Here is a 17,921-nt window from a genome sequence, read left to right as displayed (position 1 = left end):
GCACCCCTATGCCAGGAGTTATTTCTGGAGCACTCCTAACAGGTTTTGATTCTGTTCCCCTCAAGCCAGTGACTCTTCTACAAGAGAAACAAAGGAGCCTTGTGGGGCCCCTCATGGTTTCACCACCTTCACTCCCTTTTCTCCCCAGTGCTGGTCTCTGCCCTCCAGAAAGCTGTGTTCCATTCACTCCCAGGTGTGCCCTGGAGAGTGGGAAGTAATAACTGGCCCCATGATGCCCTTATGATCCAAGGGAAGAAATCCAGGCAATGTGCAGACACTGGGTAAATGGAGCTACGGGACTGGTTGGCCTTCACTGGCTGTATTTTGATCAGATTCTCTTTAATCTCCTTGACCTCGGTCAACATTCAGTTCTATGGGTATTGGGGGATATGGGGAAAGCTTACCTGGAACACAGTAGGGCACCAATTTAAACAAGGCACAGAAGACATTAGGAGTCTGACCTCTGGGCTGGCTGCTCTGACCCCTGAAATGTGACTAGAGATCTGTGCCAGCCTCTCTCCCCTGCATCTGGGAGGGGAGGGAGTGTCAGGTGGATTCACTTTACACTCGGTCCCCGCCTTGGTCTTTCAGCTGCTTCCTGCCCTGCTCCATGGAATCCTCTCTAATGGGGGGAAGTGTCTAGCACAGAGCCAGCATTTTAGGTTTCTCAAATGACCGCTTTTCCCATTCATAACAATAACTATCATTCACAGCCCTGTGTCGGGTGCCTTCGCAAGTGCCCTGGATCAGGATCAGCCTGGGTCCTCATCTTCTAGGGCCTCTTTCCCCCAGGGAGGCCTGAACGTGCAGTCTCGCAGTCCCGGCCGGTCAGGACAGCTAAATTGGGAGCGCGATTGCGGCTGGAATGCGGGCGGAGGCACCTGACCTCCCACGGCTGCCCGCTCTAGTGGCGTGCGCCCCCTCACCGGCTCCCGCGCCCAGCGTCCTGCTCTATATCTGCGAACCCAAGCCTCCCCAGCCTGCTCAGGAGTCACGGAGGGAGTGAAGGAGCGTGCGCACCCGCACACAGCAGCGCGCCTACTTTCGAGGCTGTTCCGGGGCCTACGGAAGCTCGGAGCGGATCGGGAGCGCTCGACTTTCCCGCCTCTGGAGGGGACGGGGCAGCTTTGGCCCTGGCCCCGCCCCTACGCTAGGCCCCGCCCCCTCCGGTTGATGGCAGCAGCAGCTGGGGCTGCAGCAGCGCCCGGCCCTGGAAAGCTGCAGGCAGCGGCCGGAGCGCGGAACCCGACGCCCGGGTCGCAGACTCTGCGGACACCCAGAGAGGCGGCTCCTTCGTCCTGACGCCTTCCTCGGCCCCCAGCGCACTCGGGCCCCCTTCGCAGAGGAGTCGCAGCGTGAGCGCCCCGCTCAGGACCAGGTACCCAGCCCCCCACACTCGGCCGCCACCACAGCCGGCGGGGCGGACGCGGTCCCTGAGGGGCAGAGGTCTGCGCCCTCTCCCCTCGCGCCGCCAAATTCGGTTTAGGGCAGGAAGGACTTGGTGTCTATATTTGGCCGGACATCGGCCAGCGTTCCCGGAGGGCGCAGATACCTAGTCTCGAAAGAACGCGGTGCCGGGGCAGGAGGCTGGAGAAGGGTGCGGGGAGGCCGGGCCTCAAGCTTGGGGCCGCAGAAGCGCCTTGAAGGGCAAACGGATGCTGGGGCTGGGGTGGGGCAGGAGCCACTGGCTGGGGCTTTGGGAGTGCTCAGTGTGTCCTCTAAGGAGGCCCTAGCTGGAGAAAAGGTACCTCACCCTTCCCACCCCTGCGAATTGGCCGTGGGGGTGGGAATTGGGGGGCAGGGGTGGAGGGTGGGGTTGAGGACCTCACCCCTAGAAGAGTTCACTAGGAAGAAGGCCCAGCCAGGGCAGGGGCCCCGGAGGAGAAACCCGGCAAAACGTATGGTAGGCAAAAGCCGGAAGACCAAGATCAAGGCCTCCTAGAGAAGACTGTGTAGGGAGGAGTGGGAGATGAGAGATCCACCCCACTCTGCTGCCACCCGTCTCCCCAGGACATGGGAAGAAATTGATGAAAACAGTCGCAGAAAGGACTCAGGTTGGCTGACAGGAGGAACTTTCCCCTTGGCAAATTTTAGAAAAAGGCAAAACCCCATCTGCCTGAACTAGGCCAGAGATGCGAGTTCGGGATCCTGTGGCGGCCGCCGTCTTCGCCTTCTATCTGGCTTTAAGCCAAGATCCAATGGTCAAGGCCTCCGCTTCTGGACTGGTGCCTCTGAGAGCTACAGCTACTATGAAGAGATGCTCATCAAGGCCGGCAGTGGGGGTGCTCCCAAAAACATTCCAGCGTCCAGGAAGTTGTCAGTGCCTTAGGCTCCACAATCTCCTCAGCCTGGGTCTCTATGGAGAAACTGGACCCCAAATCCTAGCCCCTTACATTAATCAGCATTTTATACAGCAAATTAACTTTCCCATACTTTTGCCACCTTGAAGAAAGCTCCCTGCTTCTAGGACCAATTCTATATGGATTTATACCTGAGTCCTGGCCAGAAAACCCTTCTCACCGGCCACCTCTCCACTCCTCCTCCCTCCCACAGCTCACAGGACTAAGGACCAAAGGCATTTCTGGGCACTAAGATCCTACCTCTGCCCGCAGCTATGAGCAGACGTGTGGTTCGGCAAAGCAAGTTCCGCCATGTGTTTGGGCAGGCAGCAAAGGCCGACCAGGCCTATGAGGACATCCGTGTGTCCAAGGTCACATGGGACAGCTCCTTCTGTGCTGTCAATCCTAAATTCCTGGCCATTATTGTGGAGGCTGGAGGCGGGGGTGCCTTCATCGTCCTGCCTCTGGCCAAGGTGAGGGACCAGGGAAAGGAAGCAAGTGGGAGGACACTGGCTGGGGCCCCTGGGGACTCCAAGCATCCTGTATTCTTACCTAGTTCCATTCGATAGTTAGGAGTAGCGTCTGTGCGGATTGGCTCCTCCCTGTTCCTCAAGCCCTCAAGGACCAGAAGGGAGGCCACCCCATCCCACCCTAGTATCATGGTGGCCTACTCTCACCCCCAGCCCATCCACCTCTCCATGTACCATCCCATTCACAATAGGGACCAGGAGGGGAGCTGGGTGATAGAGATGGTTGGGTCACAGCACAGCCAAGCCTGGCCAGATTCTGTCTCTGCCTCTCCTCATCCCACATCCCATCATGTTTTGGGTGTAGAGATCTTCCTCCCTAGCCCAGGATGACCATTTGATTAAGCCACATCCCAAGCAGCAAATTGAGGACAGGGTCAGGCTCTATCCAAAGAGTCCCTGGTTACCTCCAAGGACTCTTGCAGTGAAGTCAAAAGAAAGGGAAGGGAAAGGAATGACACACAAGGCCAGACCCTCCCTACCCTCAGGATGGGGACCAGGCAGTGACTGCCAGGTTAGCTTCATAACCTTAAGCCCCTTGACCATCCACATCCCAAGGATGACTCTCCCCCCACCCCCAAGTTATGACCTTGACCTGGATTCTGGGCCCTACACCTTGTTAGGGGAGGCTCCACAGGTGGCAGGGTCAGGAAGAGGCCTGACAAAGCCAGTGACTCACCCCAGACAATGCAGACACCATCCAGGGACACAGGCCCCAGGGCTCAAATTTCAGCTGGAGCTGCCTCCTCCCCCAATATGTCTGCTCTTTCAGTACCACATAGCCACCCTTTCCCCGCTGCCTGGTCTGGACCAGTGCCTGTCCCTGCAGAGGCCTCAGAGCCCCCATAAGCTGCCTATGAAGACCGAAAAATAGGTGGGCCTCAGCTCCCATTTAGGGATAGTAGGCACCAGGACTGCTTGATGCTTGGAAGAGATCTGCCAAGGGAGGCCAGGAAAGGGCTGTCCAGCACTACACTATACTCACCTAGACCTCTTCCACCAGGGGATTCCCACAGACATTTCAATAGGAGAACAGGCTCAAGAACAGCCTCCTCCAAGTAGGTGTCTTTGGAAAAGCCCTGGGCTGAAAAGTTCAAATCTCAGCTCTACCAGTATCTTGTAATGTGTCCCTGGTGAAGTCATCTTACCTCTCTGTGTCAGAGTCGCTAATATTAAATGATTTCAACTCTGTCTGCCTTCAGTAAAGTACAGGAAGTGGACTAGATGGGGTTAGAAGGGTGGAGAGGGGTTTGCAAAGAGAAAATAGATAATAGGGAATTGAGATGTAAACAGATCTGCTACCCACCCGCCAAAAAGCTCACAGGAGAGTAGCCCCACATCTTCCTCTCCAAACCCTCAGACAGGGCGAGTGGATAAGAACTTCCCACTGGTCACTGGGCACACTGCTCCTGTGCTGGATATTGACTGGTGTCCACACAATGACAACGTCATCGCCAGTGCCTCAGACGACACCACCGTCATGGTAGGAGCCAGGCGGCTACTGCTGGGCAGTTGAGCAGGGAAGGCTGCCTCACCTGTGCTGGGGAAGGTGCTAAGGATGGTAATAAGGGAGGTGCTGGGTCCCAGGTCCCTGCCCTGCCCAGCTCCCAGACTATTTTTAGCTATATGCCCAATCCCTCCCAGGATGCACTGCTTAGGACTAATTATAGCCACAGCCAACTTGAAGAGCGCAGAGCCATGCTCTGAAGTCTCCCTGATGGAATGAATGGGAGGTCTCTGGAGAGCTGGCAGTGCCCCCTCCTGGCTCCCAGCTGCTTCTGCCCTAGGCATGCACCACCACATCTTGCCCTGTATTTGACCCTTACCGCTCAAGAGAGCCAGTAGGATTAAAGGAAGGTAGGGAAGGGCTGGCTCCTCATTCCACCCACCGTATGCCTTTTCTTCCTACCCAGGTGTGGCAGATTCCAGACTATACCCCCATGCGCAACATTACGGAACCTATCATCACACTTGAGGGCCACTCCAAGCGTGTGGGCATCCTCTCCTGGCACCCTACTGCCAGGAATGTCCTGCTCAGTGCAGGTCTGGGAGCCAGGGAGGGTTCCCCCGAAGATGGGTGGGCGGTGGCAAAGGCCAGATCCAGGTAACCATGCCTGGCTACTCTGGGCAGGTGGTGACAATGTGATCATCATCTGGAATGTGGGCACTGGGGAGGTGCTGCTGAGCCTGGATGATATGCACCCAGACGTCATTCACAGTGTGTGCTGGAACAGCAACGGTAGCCTGCTAGCCACCACCTGCAAGGACAAGACCTTGCGCATCATTGACCCCCGAAAAGGCCAAGTGGTGGCGGTGAGTGCCTGGCCTGGCCACTCCCCAGCACCCCTGACCAGTGGCCAGCTGTCAGCACCCTGTACCCACCATCATCAGAGCCCCTGGTCCTGGCTTTCACCTGTCACATCCCTGCTCCAGAGACTAGCCCCCTTCCCCCGTCTCTGCAACCACAGGTCTCTGCCCTAAGTAAGCCCCCAGCCTGCAATTCTCTGCCGGGCTCCTGTTCCCTCCCCTCCCTTGCATCTCAGAAGCTCAGAGAAGGGTTCCTCGCTTTGGGATTGAGGAGGGGAGAAGCTGGAAACTCCATCCTCCCACCAGAACCTGCATGAAACCTGAGCTCCAGGACCCCTCTCCTGTCAGCCGGCACCCAGACGCATCTTTCAGGGTCTGGGGTCTGACACTGGCTCGAGGGCTGGCCCCTTCTCCTTGTGGACTCGCTAGGCGGGGAATGGGAGCAACCCTTGCGCATTGCTTATTCCAGCCGGGTGCCCTGGGAGGGTGACGGCCCTGGCCTCGCCGGCCTCAATCTAACATGGGGTGCGGGTGCGTGGGGCGCGTGCATGTCTACGTGGAGCACACGCGTCGAGCGCGGTCAGGGCGGGCGTGCAGCGCTCTAACCCACCAACCCCGCGAGCAGGAGCGAGCCCGGCCTCACGAGGGCGCCCGCCCGCTGCGGGCTGTCTTCACCGCAGACGGGAAGCTGCTCAGCACCGGCTTCAGCAGGATGAGTGAGCGGCAACTCGCGCTCTGGGACCCGGTAGGCCAGGCTGCGCCCGCTCGCTTCTTCGCTGGGTCTGCCGGGAGGCACCCTCCCGGGCTGCGGCTGGCGCCCAAGAGACCCGAGCGGAGCGGGGAGCTCCCGTTCGGGAAAAGCCTCGCTGCGACTCCGACATCCCCTGCTCTAGGGATCGGCCTTTGAGCGCGCTTAAGTGTTCGGGATCCGCTGAGAGCCGCGTGCCTCCTGCTCTCTCCAGGCCCGGATGCCCTCCAGGTCAAGGGCCAGCCGTGGCCCTGCAGGAAGCTGAGTGCTTAGGCCCCTTTTGTCTCTTCCCCGCCTCCGCTCCCCCACCCTACACAACCAAGTCAGCAAGCTGGTTGCTCATCCCTCCATGCTCCTCAGGGCAGGCAGCTGGGTGATGCCCCTCCCTGTCTCCCCCTCCCCCCAGGAGAGGTTTGCAGCCCACGAGGGGATGAGGCCCATGCGGGCCGTCTTCACACGCCAGGGCCATATCTTCACCACGGGCTTCACCCGCATGAGCCAGAGAGAGCTGGGCCTGTGGGACCCGGTAACGCAGCTGGAGGCTTGGGGTGTGTGCCCCGGGGATTGGCATCACGGGACAGGGGCCAGCACCCCCCCCCCACCTGCAGGGCATGCCCACCTGGACAGGACTGAAGGCTGCTGCCACCTCTGCAGCGCCTGCCATCCTCACACCCACCCCTCTGCCCAGTTTTGCTGCGTCGCGTGAAGGATCCTGCGCTGGTGCCCCCACCTGGTGATGCCGAGTCCCTGGGGGTGGTTTGCTGTGACTGCATGCGGCGCGCAGCGGGTATATGTGCAGGGGAGGAGGAGTGATTGCGCAGGGGAGGAGGAGCGATGTGCCCAGGGGAGGGGCCTGCAACTCTGGTCACTAGAGGTTTGGGGCATACGATTTGAGTTGGGCAGGAAGCGTAAAGGAGCTTCTGGGGGTCCCGAAGTAGCACGGGAGATGGGGGCAGGGCTGGTCACGCCTCCTGTGCTCGGGCAGAACAACTTCGAGGAGCCAGTGGCACTGCAGGAAATGGACACGAGCAACGGGGTCCTACTGCCCTTTTACGATCCCGACTCCAGCATCGTCTACCTGTGTGGCAAGGTGCTCACGGCAGGGCAGGGAGGACGGGGCTGGATGGCGATGTGGAGGGCTTGGTCCGGCTCGCCTCTGAACCGACTGGTTTTGCAGGGCGACAGCAGCATTCGGTACTTTGAGATTACCGACGAGCCGCCTTTTGTCCATTACCTGAACACGTTCAGCAGCAAAGAGCCGCAGCGGGGCATGGGTTTCATGCCCAAGAGGGGACTGGATGTCAGCAAGTGTGAGATCGCCCGGTCAGCAGCCTTGGCCCCTTCCGAACACCTGCCTGCCTCTGTCCCCCACTCATGTCGGGTCCTAGCCATGGGGCTTCCCCAATAATGCAATGCTTTGGAAAAGGGGGGAAGAGGGATAGGACAGTTCTGTTTCAGTGCCAGACCCACCGCTCACTAGCCTGACATTCTCAACTTCAGTTTCCTCATCCATAAGATGATGGTGAACACACCATCAGCGGTGTTTTACTACAGAACCAAATGTGTGTAATGTGCAATATGCATGGTAGGTGCTCTGCAAATGTTGGCCTCCAAACCCCTTGGTCTCAGACAGGAGAAGTTAAGGACGTGGAAGTCTACAGGGGTGCTGAACCCTGCTCCCTTATAGGTTCTACAAGCTGCACGAAAGAAAGTGTGAGCCTATCATCATGACTGTGCCCCGCAAGGTGAGGGGCTGGAGAAGGGTTGGGCAGGGCTACGAGGCGGAAGGGAGCGGAGCAGGCCCCGCACCTCTCTCATGCAGGTCCGCCTGTCAACCCACCCCCGCAGTCAGACCTGTTCCAGGACGATCTGTACCCGGATACACCGGGCCCGGAGCCAGCCCTAGAAGCGGACGAATGGCTAGCCGGCCAGGACGCCGAACCTGTGCTCATTTCGCTGAGGGACGGCTACGTGCCCCCTAAGCATCGCGAGCTCCGGGTCACGAAACGCAATATCTTGGACGCCCGCCCGCCCTCCGGTCCGCGCCGCAGCCAGTCGGCCAGCGACGCCCCCTTGTCGGTAAGATCCGCCCCGCTGCACTCTGGCCCAATCTACATCTCCCCGCTACCGCCCCTATCCTACACGGCCTCTATATCCTCCGCCCCAGCAGCACACCCTGGAGACGCTGCTGGAGGAGATCAAGGCCCTCCGCGAGCGAGTGCAGGCCCAGGAGCAGCGCATCACGGCTCTGGAGAACATGCTGTGCGAGCTGGTGGACGGCACTGATTAGCTCCGCGCGCCAGGGCGGGGCGCACAAGCTCGGCCCCGCCCCAGCTTGTGGTCCCGGACTCCAGACCCCACCTTTTTGGGCTGGGGCCAGGGGCGGGACTGGGAAGGGAACTCCGCCCCTCAAGGGAGACCAGGACTCTGGGAGCGTAGGGGAGACCCGCCTCGTCTGGGACTCGGCTGGAGCTGGCCTAGGGAGGCCTGGGGTCACCGGGGGGTGCTCAGCAATGGTGCTGCACGACGAGGTGGTGCCCCCCTTTGTCCTCCACCCAGGGCAGGGAAAGTAGTATTAGGGTGCTGCTTGGGGATATTGGGGAACCTGAGCTTGACCTCAAATGGGTGGCGATTCAATGGGTCCCCCCCGGCTGGGGAAAATGACAGCGTGTCTCCTAATCAGCTCACTGAATTCCATCACCCTGAGTGGTAAACCAAATGGGCGTCACCCCAGTTCTGCAGACACACAACCCGTTTGCTGCAGAGCCGGACCCAGTGGCTACACCCACAGAGGTCTACGGTAGAGAGCTCTCCTTCATTCCACCGACAAGGGGCGAGGGCGGCTTCCTCGAGGCAGCCCTCGCGGAGAAATCTCGAGAGAACTGGCATGATGAACTAGGTTCATCTCACACACACACACACACACACACACACACTGCCCCAACCCTCTGCCGTTGCCTTGACTCTGAGAAAAACAAGACATACTGAATGAAACACTTTACTAAGCTTCAGTCTCTGCCTCCTGCATGGGTGGGGGTGAGGGGAATGAGACCCCCCCAGCCTCTGCAAATGCCACCCCCAGGCTCCTGGGAGACCTGACGATGCACTCCTGGGCTCAGGAGCCACCAGGCAGCCTCTTACCCTAGAGCCCTCCCCACTCTAAGGTTCAGAAGGGCCCCAACCTGCACCGTAGGTGTCCCCCAGTAAAGTCAGGCAGGAAAAGCCTCCAGTTTGAAGCCTCTTTTATTGTGCCTCAGAATCAGTCTGGTGCCCCTGGCATCAGGGAAGGGAGTGGGAGGAACAGTTTCTCTTTGTTCTTTTCTTCTTCCATCCCTTTTTGTGTCCCTTCTGAGCCTCACTGGCTGAGCCGGGAAGGCCAGTCCCAGACAGGCCCGGGACAAGGGTGTGCGGTGGGCCCCTGCCCCTGGCGGGGTCTGTGCTTCTCTGGGTAGGTGAGGTGGGGCAGGGAAGAGCCGGGGGTTAGCACCATTGGATGAAAGGTTTTAGAGTCAGTCCCCGTGTGGGGACAAGTGGGATGTACAACCACAGAGGCTAGCAGCAGCTGGTGGGAAGGGGTGGGGGTGGCGCCAGGGCCCTGGGCGAGCCCTTTGTGTCCAGTCTAGTCGGTCTAGTGCTTACCCCAGCCCAATATGCTCCCCACTCTCCGAGGCACCATGAGGGAGTCAGGGCTTGCCCAGGCCAGGGGGCTACGTTGGACACACTCCCTGATCACAAAAAAGAAAAAAAAAATGTGCCTTGGGGGGGATGGGACTCCAACTTCTGGCTGCCCAAGAAGAAGTTAGGACCACCCTGAGACCCAGGACGGGTGTGGGGGCTGGGGGAGCCGGGCACCCCGCTAAGTGCACTTGACGCTGAAATGCCGGGGTGGGGGAGGGGCTGGGCCCTTGACGTGCTGGTTTGTGTCTGGGACAAAGCAGCGACACAGCACGCGGGGAGCTCAGCTGCCCCCCAGGGGTGAAGAGCAGAGATGCAAAGGCTTCAGGGGCAGTGTCCTGGAGTGGGGTTAGTGAACAGAAATGCGAACCGGCCAGAAGGAGCAAGGGATGGGGACAGCGCCCCTCTAAGGATTAATCTCCCCCTCGGGATCGCCTGGCTCCGCCCTTGGACAGATCTGAGCCCAGGGGACCGGGCTGGGGATCAGGATACAGCAAAGCAGGGGACCAGGCCGTGCCAGCTGCCTCCAGGGCCCTGGCCTGGAAAGGTACTCCGCTCCCATGCCAAATCCCTCCCCGAACCGTGCCTGGTCCACTGCTGCATCCCCGAGGTGGTGGCTCCAGTCTCCAGCCGCCGCTCGGCAGGCGCGCAGGCTCCAGTCTATGGGCGTGGCGCGCGTGGCGCAGGCAAGGGGCCCAGCAGGGGGCGCTACTGCTCGGTCAGTGAGAGCCTCAGGATGCGCTCCAGCTCCTCCTCCTCCTGACGCGCGCGCCGCCGCCGCTCCTCCTGCTCCTGCGCCGACAGTTCCATCGCCAGCCGCAGCTGCTCGTCGTAGCTCCGGAACACGCGGCGGCCGGAACCCGGTCCCGGGCTGGGCCGAGGGCTGGGCACTGATGCCGGGGGCGCAGGCTGGCGCTGTGGCGTGGGCGGGGCGCTCCTGGGGGCGGGGAAGGAATGTCGCGGGCTCCCGGACGCACCCACCCACCGGCAGGAGCCGGGACCTGGCGTGGAGGCTCCAGGGCGGCGCAAGGCCAGCACCCTCTAGTGGAGGCGGTTAGTCCCGCGTCGCCCTGGCCCCCACCTGGTCGTAGCAGAGCCCAGCCCCTACCAAGTTCTCTCCGTCAGTGCCTGGGGAGAGTCTGAACGCCGCAGTGAGACCTCGATCCCTGCCCCCTGCCTGCCGCCTTGGAGCCAGGAAAGGGTGGTGGCGGAAACCATCCTGATACCAGGAAGGTCCCTCCCGAGGGCCTCGCGGGTTCTCCGGGCTGTGTCCTGGGTTAGGGGAGACAAGATCCTCTCCGGAGGATTCTCTCCGGCTCAGCGGGCACTGACCTGTCCTGTCGGCGACTCTCGAAGGACATGGGGTGGGTGCCTGGCTTGCTGTTGGTTAGCGCCTCCCAGATGGTGACCTGAGGGGAGGCGTGGGCGTTAGCCGGGGCGGTGCCGCAGTCCCGTGGCCCCGCGCACCCGCGGAGACGCACCTGGTCGTACTCACTGCCCGCCTCAAGCAGGCTCTGCTGGATGGCGAACTGCAGCAGGTCGTCGTCATCGTCGCGGGTCGCCGCCTCCCGCTGGCCGCCCATCACGCTGTAGCCACGCGGGGCCTCGAACAACGCCGGGGAGATCTCGCAGCCGCGGCAGGAGGCTGGGGGCGCAGGGCTGGGTCACGCACGGCTGAGGGGGCGTTCCCTCCCCCAGCCCACGGCCAGGAGAGCTGCGGTGCAGGCGTTCTCGCGGGAAGGGGGCCTCACTCGTGGAGCTGGAGCTGCTGACGCTGGAGGAGTCGCTGCCTGGGGAAGGCGTCTCGCTGCTGGGGCTGCCTCGCACTGATGGCACCGGCTCGTCGCAGCCGTTGAGGTTCCCAAAGGTGATGCGGGCGTTAAGGATGTGGAAGATCGGGATTTCTGAGGATGAGGAAACCATCAGGCGCCACCACCCAGCCCCTCACACCTCAGCCTCAGCTCCACCCCGACCTCATCTAAACCCGGCCGGCACGCCACGGGCTCAGGGGAAATGGCCATGAGGTCTCACCAATTTTGACCGGGAAGCCAGGAGGCAGGCGCAGGGTGATGAAGTCCCGGAGCTTGGCAAAAAGCGCATTGCTGACAGCCATGAGGTCAATGATGGGGGCCACCTGCTCACACAGGGACAGGGGATGCTCCTCACACAGCCACAGCTTGGCCTTGAACCTGCCCCCGCCAGATCCCAAGGGGTGAGGGACACTGCAGGAAGCCATGGCCTCCAAGCATCTGCTGGAGCCCCAGCCCCCAACCCTCCCAGCACCGACAGGGGCCTCACTTCTGTGTCTTGGTGGTCAGTTCCATGGGGCGGCCCATATCACGGTTGCCCAGCTCAAAGTTGGGGTTGAAGTATTCTTCTGCAGTGATGGCAGTGGGGTTGGCTTGGCTCAGAGTCTGAGTGATCAGGGTCTGTACCACATGGGGAGGGGCCCAGGAGCTCCCCTCAGTTCCTGATGCCATGCCAGCTCATTTGGTGCCACAGGGCCCCCGAGCTGTCCCCTCTGCCAGTGTGGCACTGACATGGCCTTGGGCATTGTGGAAAGGAGGTCCGCATGGGCCATGCTAAGCAGGACACCTCCCAAGCCTCCTCCTGAGTCACGTCCACACCCCTCCACTTAGGGGCACCCCTGCACACACTCACCCCATTTTGGGGGCCCCCGTGCTGCTCAGCAATTCCCAGGAAGGACTGCAAAGGCGTCTTACAGCCTACAAGAAATGTAGCATCTCAGAGGACATCGCAGCTCCACACACACCTGGGCACCTCATCAGAGGTGACAGCATCCAAGACCTAGGGAGGAGGCCGGTTCCTGGAGTGGGGCCTCCTCACCCAACCACATACCCAGGCACCTTCACCTGAAGGGGACTGAGGGCTCCAAGGGCCAGGGGCCAGGACCTCTGTGCACATAAACAGTAAAGTAGGCCTAGGGCTCAGGAGCAACTTTCAAAAGTGCCACTCTCCAGCTTGGTGACCCTGGACACTAAGCGCCTGCCCTCCGTGAGCATTTTGGGGTGTGCGAGTGCACGTGTGTGTTATGCTTCAAGCACTCTCATATTCATGGCTTCATTTTGTTCCCCTGTGAGGTAGAAATTATGCCTTTTCATCTCAGATACAGTATCTGGTACCCAGAGAATCAGGTGTGGCATCAGTGGGCATATAGAATCTGCGGCAAGATCCCCCAACTTTCTATAGAATATGTCCCACTAGTACTAGAATGGCCAATAAATGGCATACATGACATTTCTCTCCCCTCCCAAATCCAATACTGACATTAGTGATCACTTGTAGCATGCGTCTCCACTGAACCCAGATGAGTCCTTAGAATCTTCTTAGTACTCTAGGTAGCCACTACCAATCATTAGGGCTTGGCACCTGAAATGAAATCTATTTGCCTGAATAAAGCAACTGGGCTCTTGCTAGGATGCCAGTGGGAATACTGATGGAAAGGCTGAAGTGGGAGCTGGTTCCTGCAGTCCTGCAACACCTCTCCCATCCACCTCTGCCTCATTACCTTTGACCTTGCCCTTGTGCTGTTCTGAAAGATGCTCTGTCCGTGTCCGGGTGATGAGCTCCACGTTGGATGCCCCATATACCTGGGGACAGATGAAGAAAGGGCGTATAGGAAGTTCTGGTCCCAACTGTGTCTTACCCCCAAGGGCACTGGGAATACTTCCTGTAAGCAAAGTGTCCTGGAGAGACTCTGCTCCAGGCCTTTGGGTAAATAAATACATCAGGTCATTCATTCATTCACTTATTCACTCAACAAACACTTTTTTGAGGAGCCTTTACGTGCCAGGCATTGAGGTAGGCATCAGGGATACAGTGAACAAGCCAGACATGATCCCTGCCCTCCTGAGGCTTACGATCTCTATAAGGAGACACTAAAATGGAGTTATAACAGCATGGTCCATGTGTTGGTGGGGGTAGCACAGAGGCCTTCCCAGCATACAGAAGTAGGGGAGGCTTTTAGAGGAAATGCCACACGCAGAACCTATGACATCTGTCAGTTCCTGCTTTCATGTGCTGGGCAACATAGGGGTCTCAGAGTGACAGGCAGAGTGTTTTTAGGGATAAAGCCTTGGCTCTAGGGTCAGACCAGCCAGGATATGAACCCCAGCTCTGCCACTTAACTGCTGTGTGACCTTGTACAGGTCACAGAACCACTCCAAGTCTCTATTTCCTCATTATAAAATGGACTGATCATGCCTACTTCCTGGGGTTGCTGTAAAGATTAAATGGGATGCCAAGGAAAGGACTCAATAGACGTGTAAAATGGGAATACTAATAGAACAGCACCTACAGAAAGGGTTGTTGTGAGGATTAAATGTGTGCTTGTGCACACACCCTGTGTATACATCCATATAAAATATCAGGGCAGTGCTTTAAACCCAAATATAAGTGCTCAACTATGCTGCATTTTTTCTGCACCTCCAGGGCTGGATAAGGGAGGTCAGAATCTCCTGCACAGCTTGCTGTAGGCAAGAGTGTGCCTGGGCTGGCAGCTGTGAGCTGCAGCCTCACCTTTGCTTCATACCCATTCACCATTTCCGTCTTCTCACTGCGCCAACCCAGGATGCCAGTCTTGTTCCTGGGGAAGCAGAGTGGTCCAGGTGAGGTAGGCGCACCACCAGGCTGGCTCCAGGCTGACCAAGGCCATGCCCACCCACCTCTCAAAGGAGATATTCTTGGTGTCAAGCTGCGTGGTGACGACGGGCGCAGTGAGCCGGCTCAGCACCTGCTCCTCGGTGGGCTGGGCGGCAGCCAGCAGCAGCTCCCGGTCCTGCCCGGCCAGTGCCAGCGTCTCTGTGTACACCACCCGGCGGTCGTGGTCAATCTCCATGACCACAGCGCTTGTGTCTACCAGCCACGGAACAGCACAGGGGGATCAGGGGTGGCGTGGGGCTGTCTCCCATTGTCCCCACCCTGCCCCACCTCCTTCCTGCCTGACCTTGGCCCCTGAAGACGAAGCTACGGTTCCCTCGCTGCCAGGTCATGTGGTCAAAGCCCAGAAGCGTAGTGTCTACCCTCAGGTTCTGTCCGCTCTTCCACACTTTGTAGGTGTCACTAGGGCAGATCTTGGACACTAGGGGTACTGGGTGGAAGTGGAGGTTGGAGGTGGCTTTGACTGGTCTGGCCCATCCAGCTTGGGCCAGCTCAGGGCATGGGGTTTGGGATCCATGTGGCCAGGAACAGGGGAGGGAACTGAAAAGAGAGCAGCCTCTCCTCCAAACCCCACTCCCTGGCCATTGTAGACCATACTCACACAGAAGAGCAACCTGAGGTTGGGACGGGTGTGTTTCTGTCACCACTAAGTCCCTAGTATCCACTATTTGTTAACTCATTCACTCACTCGTTCATCTATTCTTTCAACAAATATTTATGAAACACCTACTCTTAGGCACTGTTCCAGCCACTGGGAATACAACAGTGAAAAAGATAGGACTGCTGCCCTCTGGGAGCTAACTTCTAGCCAGGAGTGGCAGGTCATGAATACAGTAAGCAAATCATGACAGGGTGAAGGGAATAATCATGGAATCAAGACCGTGTCTGGGGCAATCTGGAAAGGCCTTGCTGAGGCAGTGGCCCTGAGCTGAGCTAAGGGATGGAGGGAGCCACCGGAAGAGCTATAGGAACACACTCCAGGCAGGGAGCAAGTGCTGGACCCAAAATGGGAGAGAGCCCAGAAGCACCCCCACGCAGCCCGCTTACCCCAGCTAGTGAACTCCCATTTCATCTCCACGTAGAAGTCCTGGGCCTGGAGGACGAAGGGGAGAGAGGCTAAGTCTGCGCTGGAGATGGCTTCAAGGGCTCCTGTGGAGGCTGAGAGGCTGGGCCTCACCTTGCGCAGCTTCTCCAGGAGCACGGGGATGCCCGCCAGCCGCTTCACCACCCGCTGGTAGTCCCGGTACCTCAGCACCAGCTGCACCAGCTCCAGGTCCCGGGTACTCACAGCCTCCTGGAGCACTAGGGGAGGGGAGGAAAGGTCACAGGGCAGGACCTGTCAGCCAACCATGGGTCTTTGATGCTGGGGGGGACCCTGGCTGTTGGGCCAGGATGAGCAGGGCTGCCCACCTGTCCAGCCGCTGCGATTCTCCCTGCCCACATCTGCGCCGTGAGCCAGGAGCACACGGGCACACTCAAGGTGCCCCAGTGTGGTGGCCAGGTGCAGCGGAGTCCGGCCGCGGGGATCCAGCTGCTCAATGTCCACCTAGAGGAGGAGGAGTGGAAGGTATAGCCCCAGTCACGTCGGAGGCGGCCCTCCCAAGCCCACCAGCCCCTGAGCAGGAAGCAACCTCCACCCCCTGCTGGGGCTGCTCTGCCTCACCACCTCACAAGGCAACGGAAAGACAGACACGATGAGCTGGGGTCAGGTGGATGGAAAGTGGCTCAGAAGACAGGAGAGAAAGTAACTCTGGGAGAGGGAGGGCCTTCCTCCCTTCCTGTCCACCAAGGGCCCCTGGCTGGGTCCTCTCCTCCAAGGCCCAGTGGTCTGCCTGCCAAGAGTAAGCCTGGGACTGAAGGGTGGCAGCAGAGGGGCTGTTGGCCAGGGAGGTCACCTATCCTAGGGGTCCCAGACCACCTTCAGGAAGGGCTACCAACTTACATCACTGACATTATCACTGAGTGAGGTTTAACAAACAGTTACAATAATACACAAACAGGAATGAAAGAACACATTCAACGTATTAATACAATTTCACAACCATGTCCTGTGCTTGTGGGACACTATGGATTAAAATTTGTACAAATCTTACTATTTTGTGAATAGCATGATTACCTTGCTTGAGATATCTGTTGTGTGATAAAAGTGATAAAAGCTTTTTGTCTTGTTTTGAGACAGATTCTCGCTCTGTTGGCCAGGCTGAAGTGCAATGGCGTGATCTTGGCTCACTGCAACCTCTGCCTCCCAGGTTCAAGCAATTGTCCTGCCTCGGCCTTCCGAGAAGCTGAAACTACAGGCACCTGCCACCACGCCCAGCTAATTTGTATTTTTAGTAGAGACAGGGTTTTACCATGTTGGCCAGGCTGTTCTCAAACTCCTGACCTCAGGTGATCCACCCAGCTCGGCCTCCCAAAGTGCTGGGTGTGTGAGCCACAGCACCCAGCCAAAAGCTTTTTTTTCTTTTGACCCTTTTCTTTTTCTTTTTTCTTTTTTTTTTTGAGACAGAGTCTCACTCTGTCACCAGGTGCTAGGCTGGCGTGCAGTGGCGCGATTTTGGCTCACTGCAACCTCTGCCTCCCAGGTTCAAGCAATTCTCCTGCCTCAGCCTCCCGAGTAGCTGGAACTACAGGTGTGCGCCACCACGCCCAGCTAATTTTTTGTATTTTTTGTAGAGACGGGGTTTCACCATGTTGGCTTGGATGGTCGCGATCTCTTGACCTTGTGATCCACCCGCCACGGCTTCCCAAAGTGTTGGGATTACAGGCGTGAGCCACCGCTCCTGGCCTTGACCCTTTTCTTGAGACAGGGTCTCATCATGTTGCCCGGGCTGGTCTCAAACTCCTAGGCTCCAGCAGTCCTCCTGTTTCAGCCTCCCAAGTAGTTGGGATTACAGGCCCCTGCACCTGCCTTAGAAAGCATGTTTACTAAACATAACATGCTTTGTTTGTTTGTTTTTGAGACAGAGTCTCACTGAGTCACCCAGGCTGGAGTGCAGTGGTACAATCTCGGCTCACTGCAACTTCCGCCTCCTGGGTTCAAACAATTCTCATGCCTCAGCCTCCCAAGTGACTGGGATCACAGGTGGGTGCCACCATGCCCAGCTAATTTTTTGTATTTTTAATAGAGATAGGGTTTTGATATATTGTCCAGGCTAGTCTCAAACTCCTGACCTCAAGTGATCCACCTGCCTTGGCCTCCCAAAGCGTTGAGATTACAGGTGTGAGCTACACGCCCAGCCTTAAATGTAAGTATTTAAATATACTTCAGGAGTCTAGGACTTCTAGTTAAGAACAGCGAACTGACCCCATGCATGTAACACCCTCCTCTCCTCCTCAAAACTTGATTAAAATGCCAGTAAAAAGCCTTCTACTGCAACCATAATAAATACTCTCCCACCATAAACAATGAGAAAATTATTGCTTCAAAATATATGAAGGCCGGACACAGTAGCTCACCCCTGTAATCCCAGCACTTTGGGAAATAACGATTGGTGGATTGCTTGAGCCCAGGAGTTTGAGATTAGCCTGCGCAACATGGCAAAACCCCATCTCTACAAAAAATACAAAAGAATTAGCTGGGGTTACTTGGTATGTCCTCAGGAGCTTTTGGTAAAAGAGAAAAGAAAAATTAAAAAAAAAAAAAAA

The 17,921-nt window shown here is 58.1% G+C and overlaps 2 protein-coding genes across 9 annotated transcripts in view; one reads left to right on the top strand and one right to left on the bottom strand.

The window, feature by feature from the left end:
- The first annotated feature begins 1,169 nt into the window (after nucleotides 1-1,169).
- CORO6 (coronin 6) overlaps nucleotides 1,170-17,921 on the top strand; it is a 33,719-nt gene continuing 16,967 nt past the window's right edge. The window contains exons 1-12 of one of the 6 annotated variants that reach the window (XM_017542180.2): nucleotides 1,173-1,378; nucleotides 2,554-2,812; nucleotides 4,227-4,349; nucleotides 4,780-4,909; nucleotides 4,998-5,179; nucleotides 6,328-6,447; nucleotides 6,907-7,011; nucleotides 7,099-7,244; nucleotides 7,609-7,666; nucleotides 7,770-8,000; nucleotides 8,086-8,225; nucleotides 13,665-13,674. In XM_017542180.2, coding sequence (XP_017397669.1) covers nucleotides 2,615-2,812; nucleotides 4,227-4,349; nucleotides 4,780-4,909; nucleotides 4,998-5,179; nucleotides 6,328-6,447; nucleotides 6,907-7,011; nucleotides 7,099-7,244; nucleotides 7,609-7,666; nucleotides 7,770-8,000; nucleotides 8,086-8,211 — 1,419 coding nt within the window. In that variant the 5' untranslated portion in view covers nucleotides 1,173-1,378; nucleotides 2,554-2,614 and the 3' untranslated portion in view covers nucleotides 8,212-8,225; nucleotides 13,665-13,674. Of the gene's footprint in view, nucleotides 1,379-2,553; nucleotides 2,813-4,226; nucleotides 4,350-4,779; nucleotides 4,910-4,997; nucleotides 5,180-6,327; nucleotides 6,448-6,609; nucleotides 6,709-6,906; nucleotides 7,012-7,098; nucleotides 7,245-7,608; nucleotides 7,667-7,769; nucleotides 8,001-8,085; nucleotides 9,147-13,664; nucleotides 13,675-17,921 lie in introns of those variants that run through there. The other 5 variants (XM_017542179.2, XM_017542181.2, XM_017542184.2 and 2 more) reach the window with 5 other exon arrangements.
- Nucleotides 9,147-17,921, bottom strand: part of ANKRD13B (ankyrin repeat domain 13B) — a 24,903-nt gene continuing 16,128 nt past the window's right edge. For 2 of the 3 annotated variants that reach the window (XM_037743319.1, XM_037743318.1), the window contains exons 2-15: nucleotides 15,687-15,822; nucleotides 15,454-15,578; nucleotides 15,324-15,369; nucleotides 14,563-14,706; nucleotides 14,282-14,471; nucleotides 14,136-14,202; nucleotides 13,126-13,207; nucleotides 12,258-12,322; nucleotides 11,895-12,025; nucleotides 11,628-11,818; nucleotides 11,348-11,500; nucleotides 11,078-11,241; nucleotides 10,929-11,005; nucleotides 9,147-10,533 (exon numbers count right to left, since the gene is read on the bottom strand). In XM_037743319.1, the coding sequence (XP_037599247.1) occupies nucleotides 10,305-10,533; nucleotides 10,929-11,005; nucleotides 11,078-11,241; nucleotides 11,348-11,500; nucleotides 11,628-11,818; nucleotides 11,895-12,025; nucleotides 12,258-12,322; nucleotides 13,126-13,207; nucleotides 14,136-14,202; nucleotides 14,282-14,471; nucleotides 14,563-14,706; nucleotides 15,324-15,369; nucleotides 15,454-15,578; nucleotides 15,687-15,822 (1,800 nt within the window). In that variant the 3' untranslated portion in view covers nucleotides 9,147-10,304. The remainder of the gene's footprint in view (nucleotides 10,534-10,928; nucleotides 11,006-11,077; nucleotides 11,242-11,347; nucleotides 11,501-11,627; nucleotides 11,819-11,894; nucleotides 12,026-12,257; nucleotides 12,323-13,125; nucleotides 13,208-14,135; nucleotides 14,203-14,281; nucleotides 14,472-14,562; nucleotides 14,707-15,323; nucleotides 15,370-15,453; nucleotides 15,579-15,686; nucleotides 15,823-17,921) is intronic. The other variant, XM_017542169.2, reaches the window with a different exon arrangement.

This window comes from Cebus imitator, unplaced genomic scaffold (genome assembly GCF_001604975.1).
Source record: "Cebus imitator isolate Cc_AM_T3 unplaced genomic scaffold, Cebus_imitator-1.0 Scaffold140, whole genome shotgun sequence".
In the NCBI taxonomy this organism is placed as follows: Eukaryota; Metazoa; Chordata; class Mammalia; order Primates; family Cebidae; genus Cebus; species Cebus imitator.
Note: the sequence above shows the minus strand (reverse complement) of the source record. Positions and strands in the feature narration are given on the sequence as shown.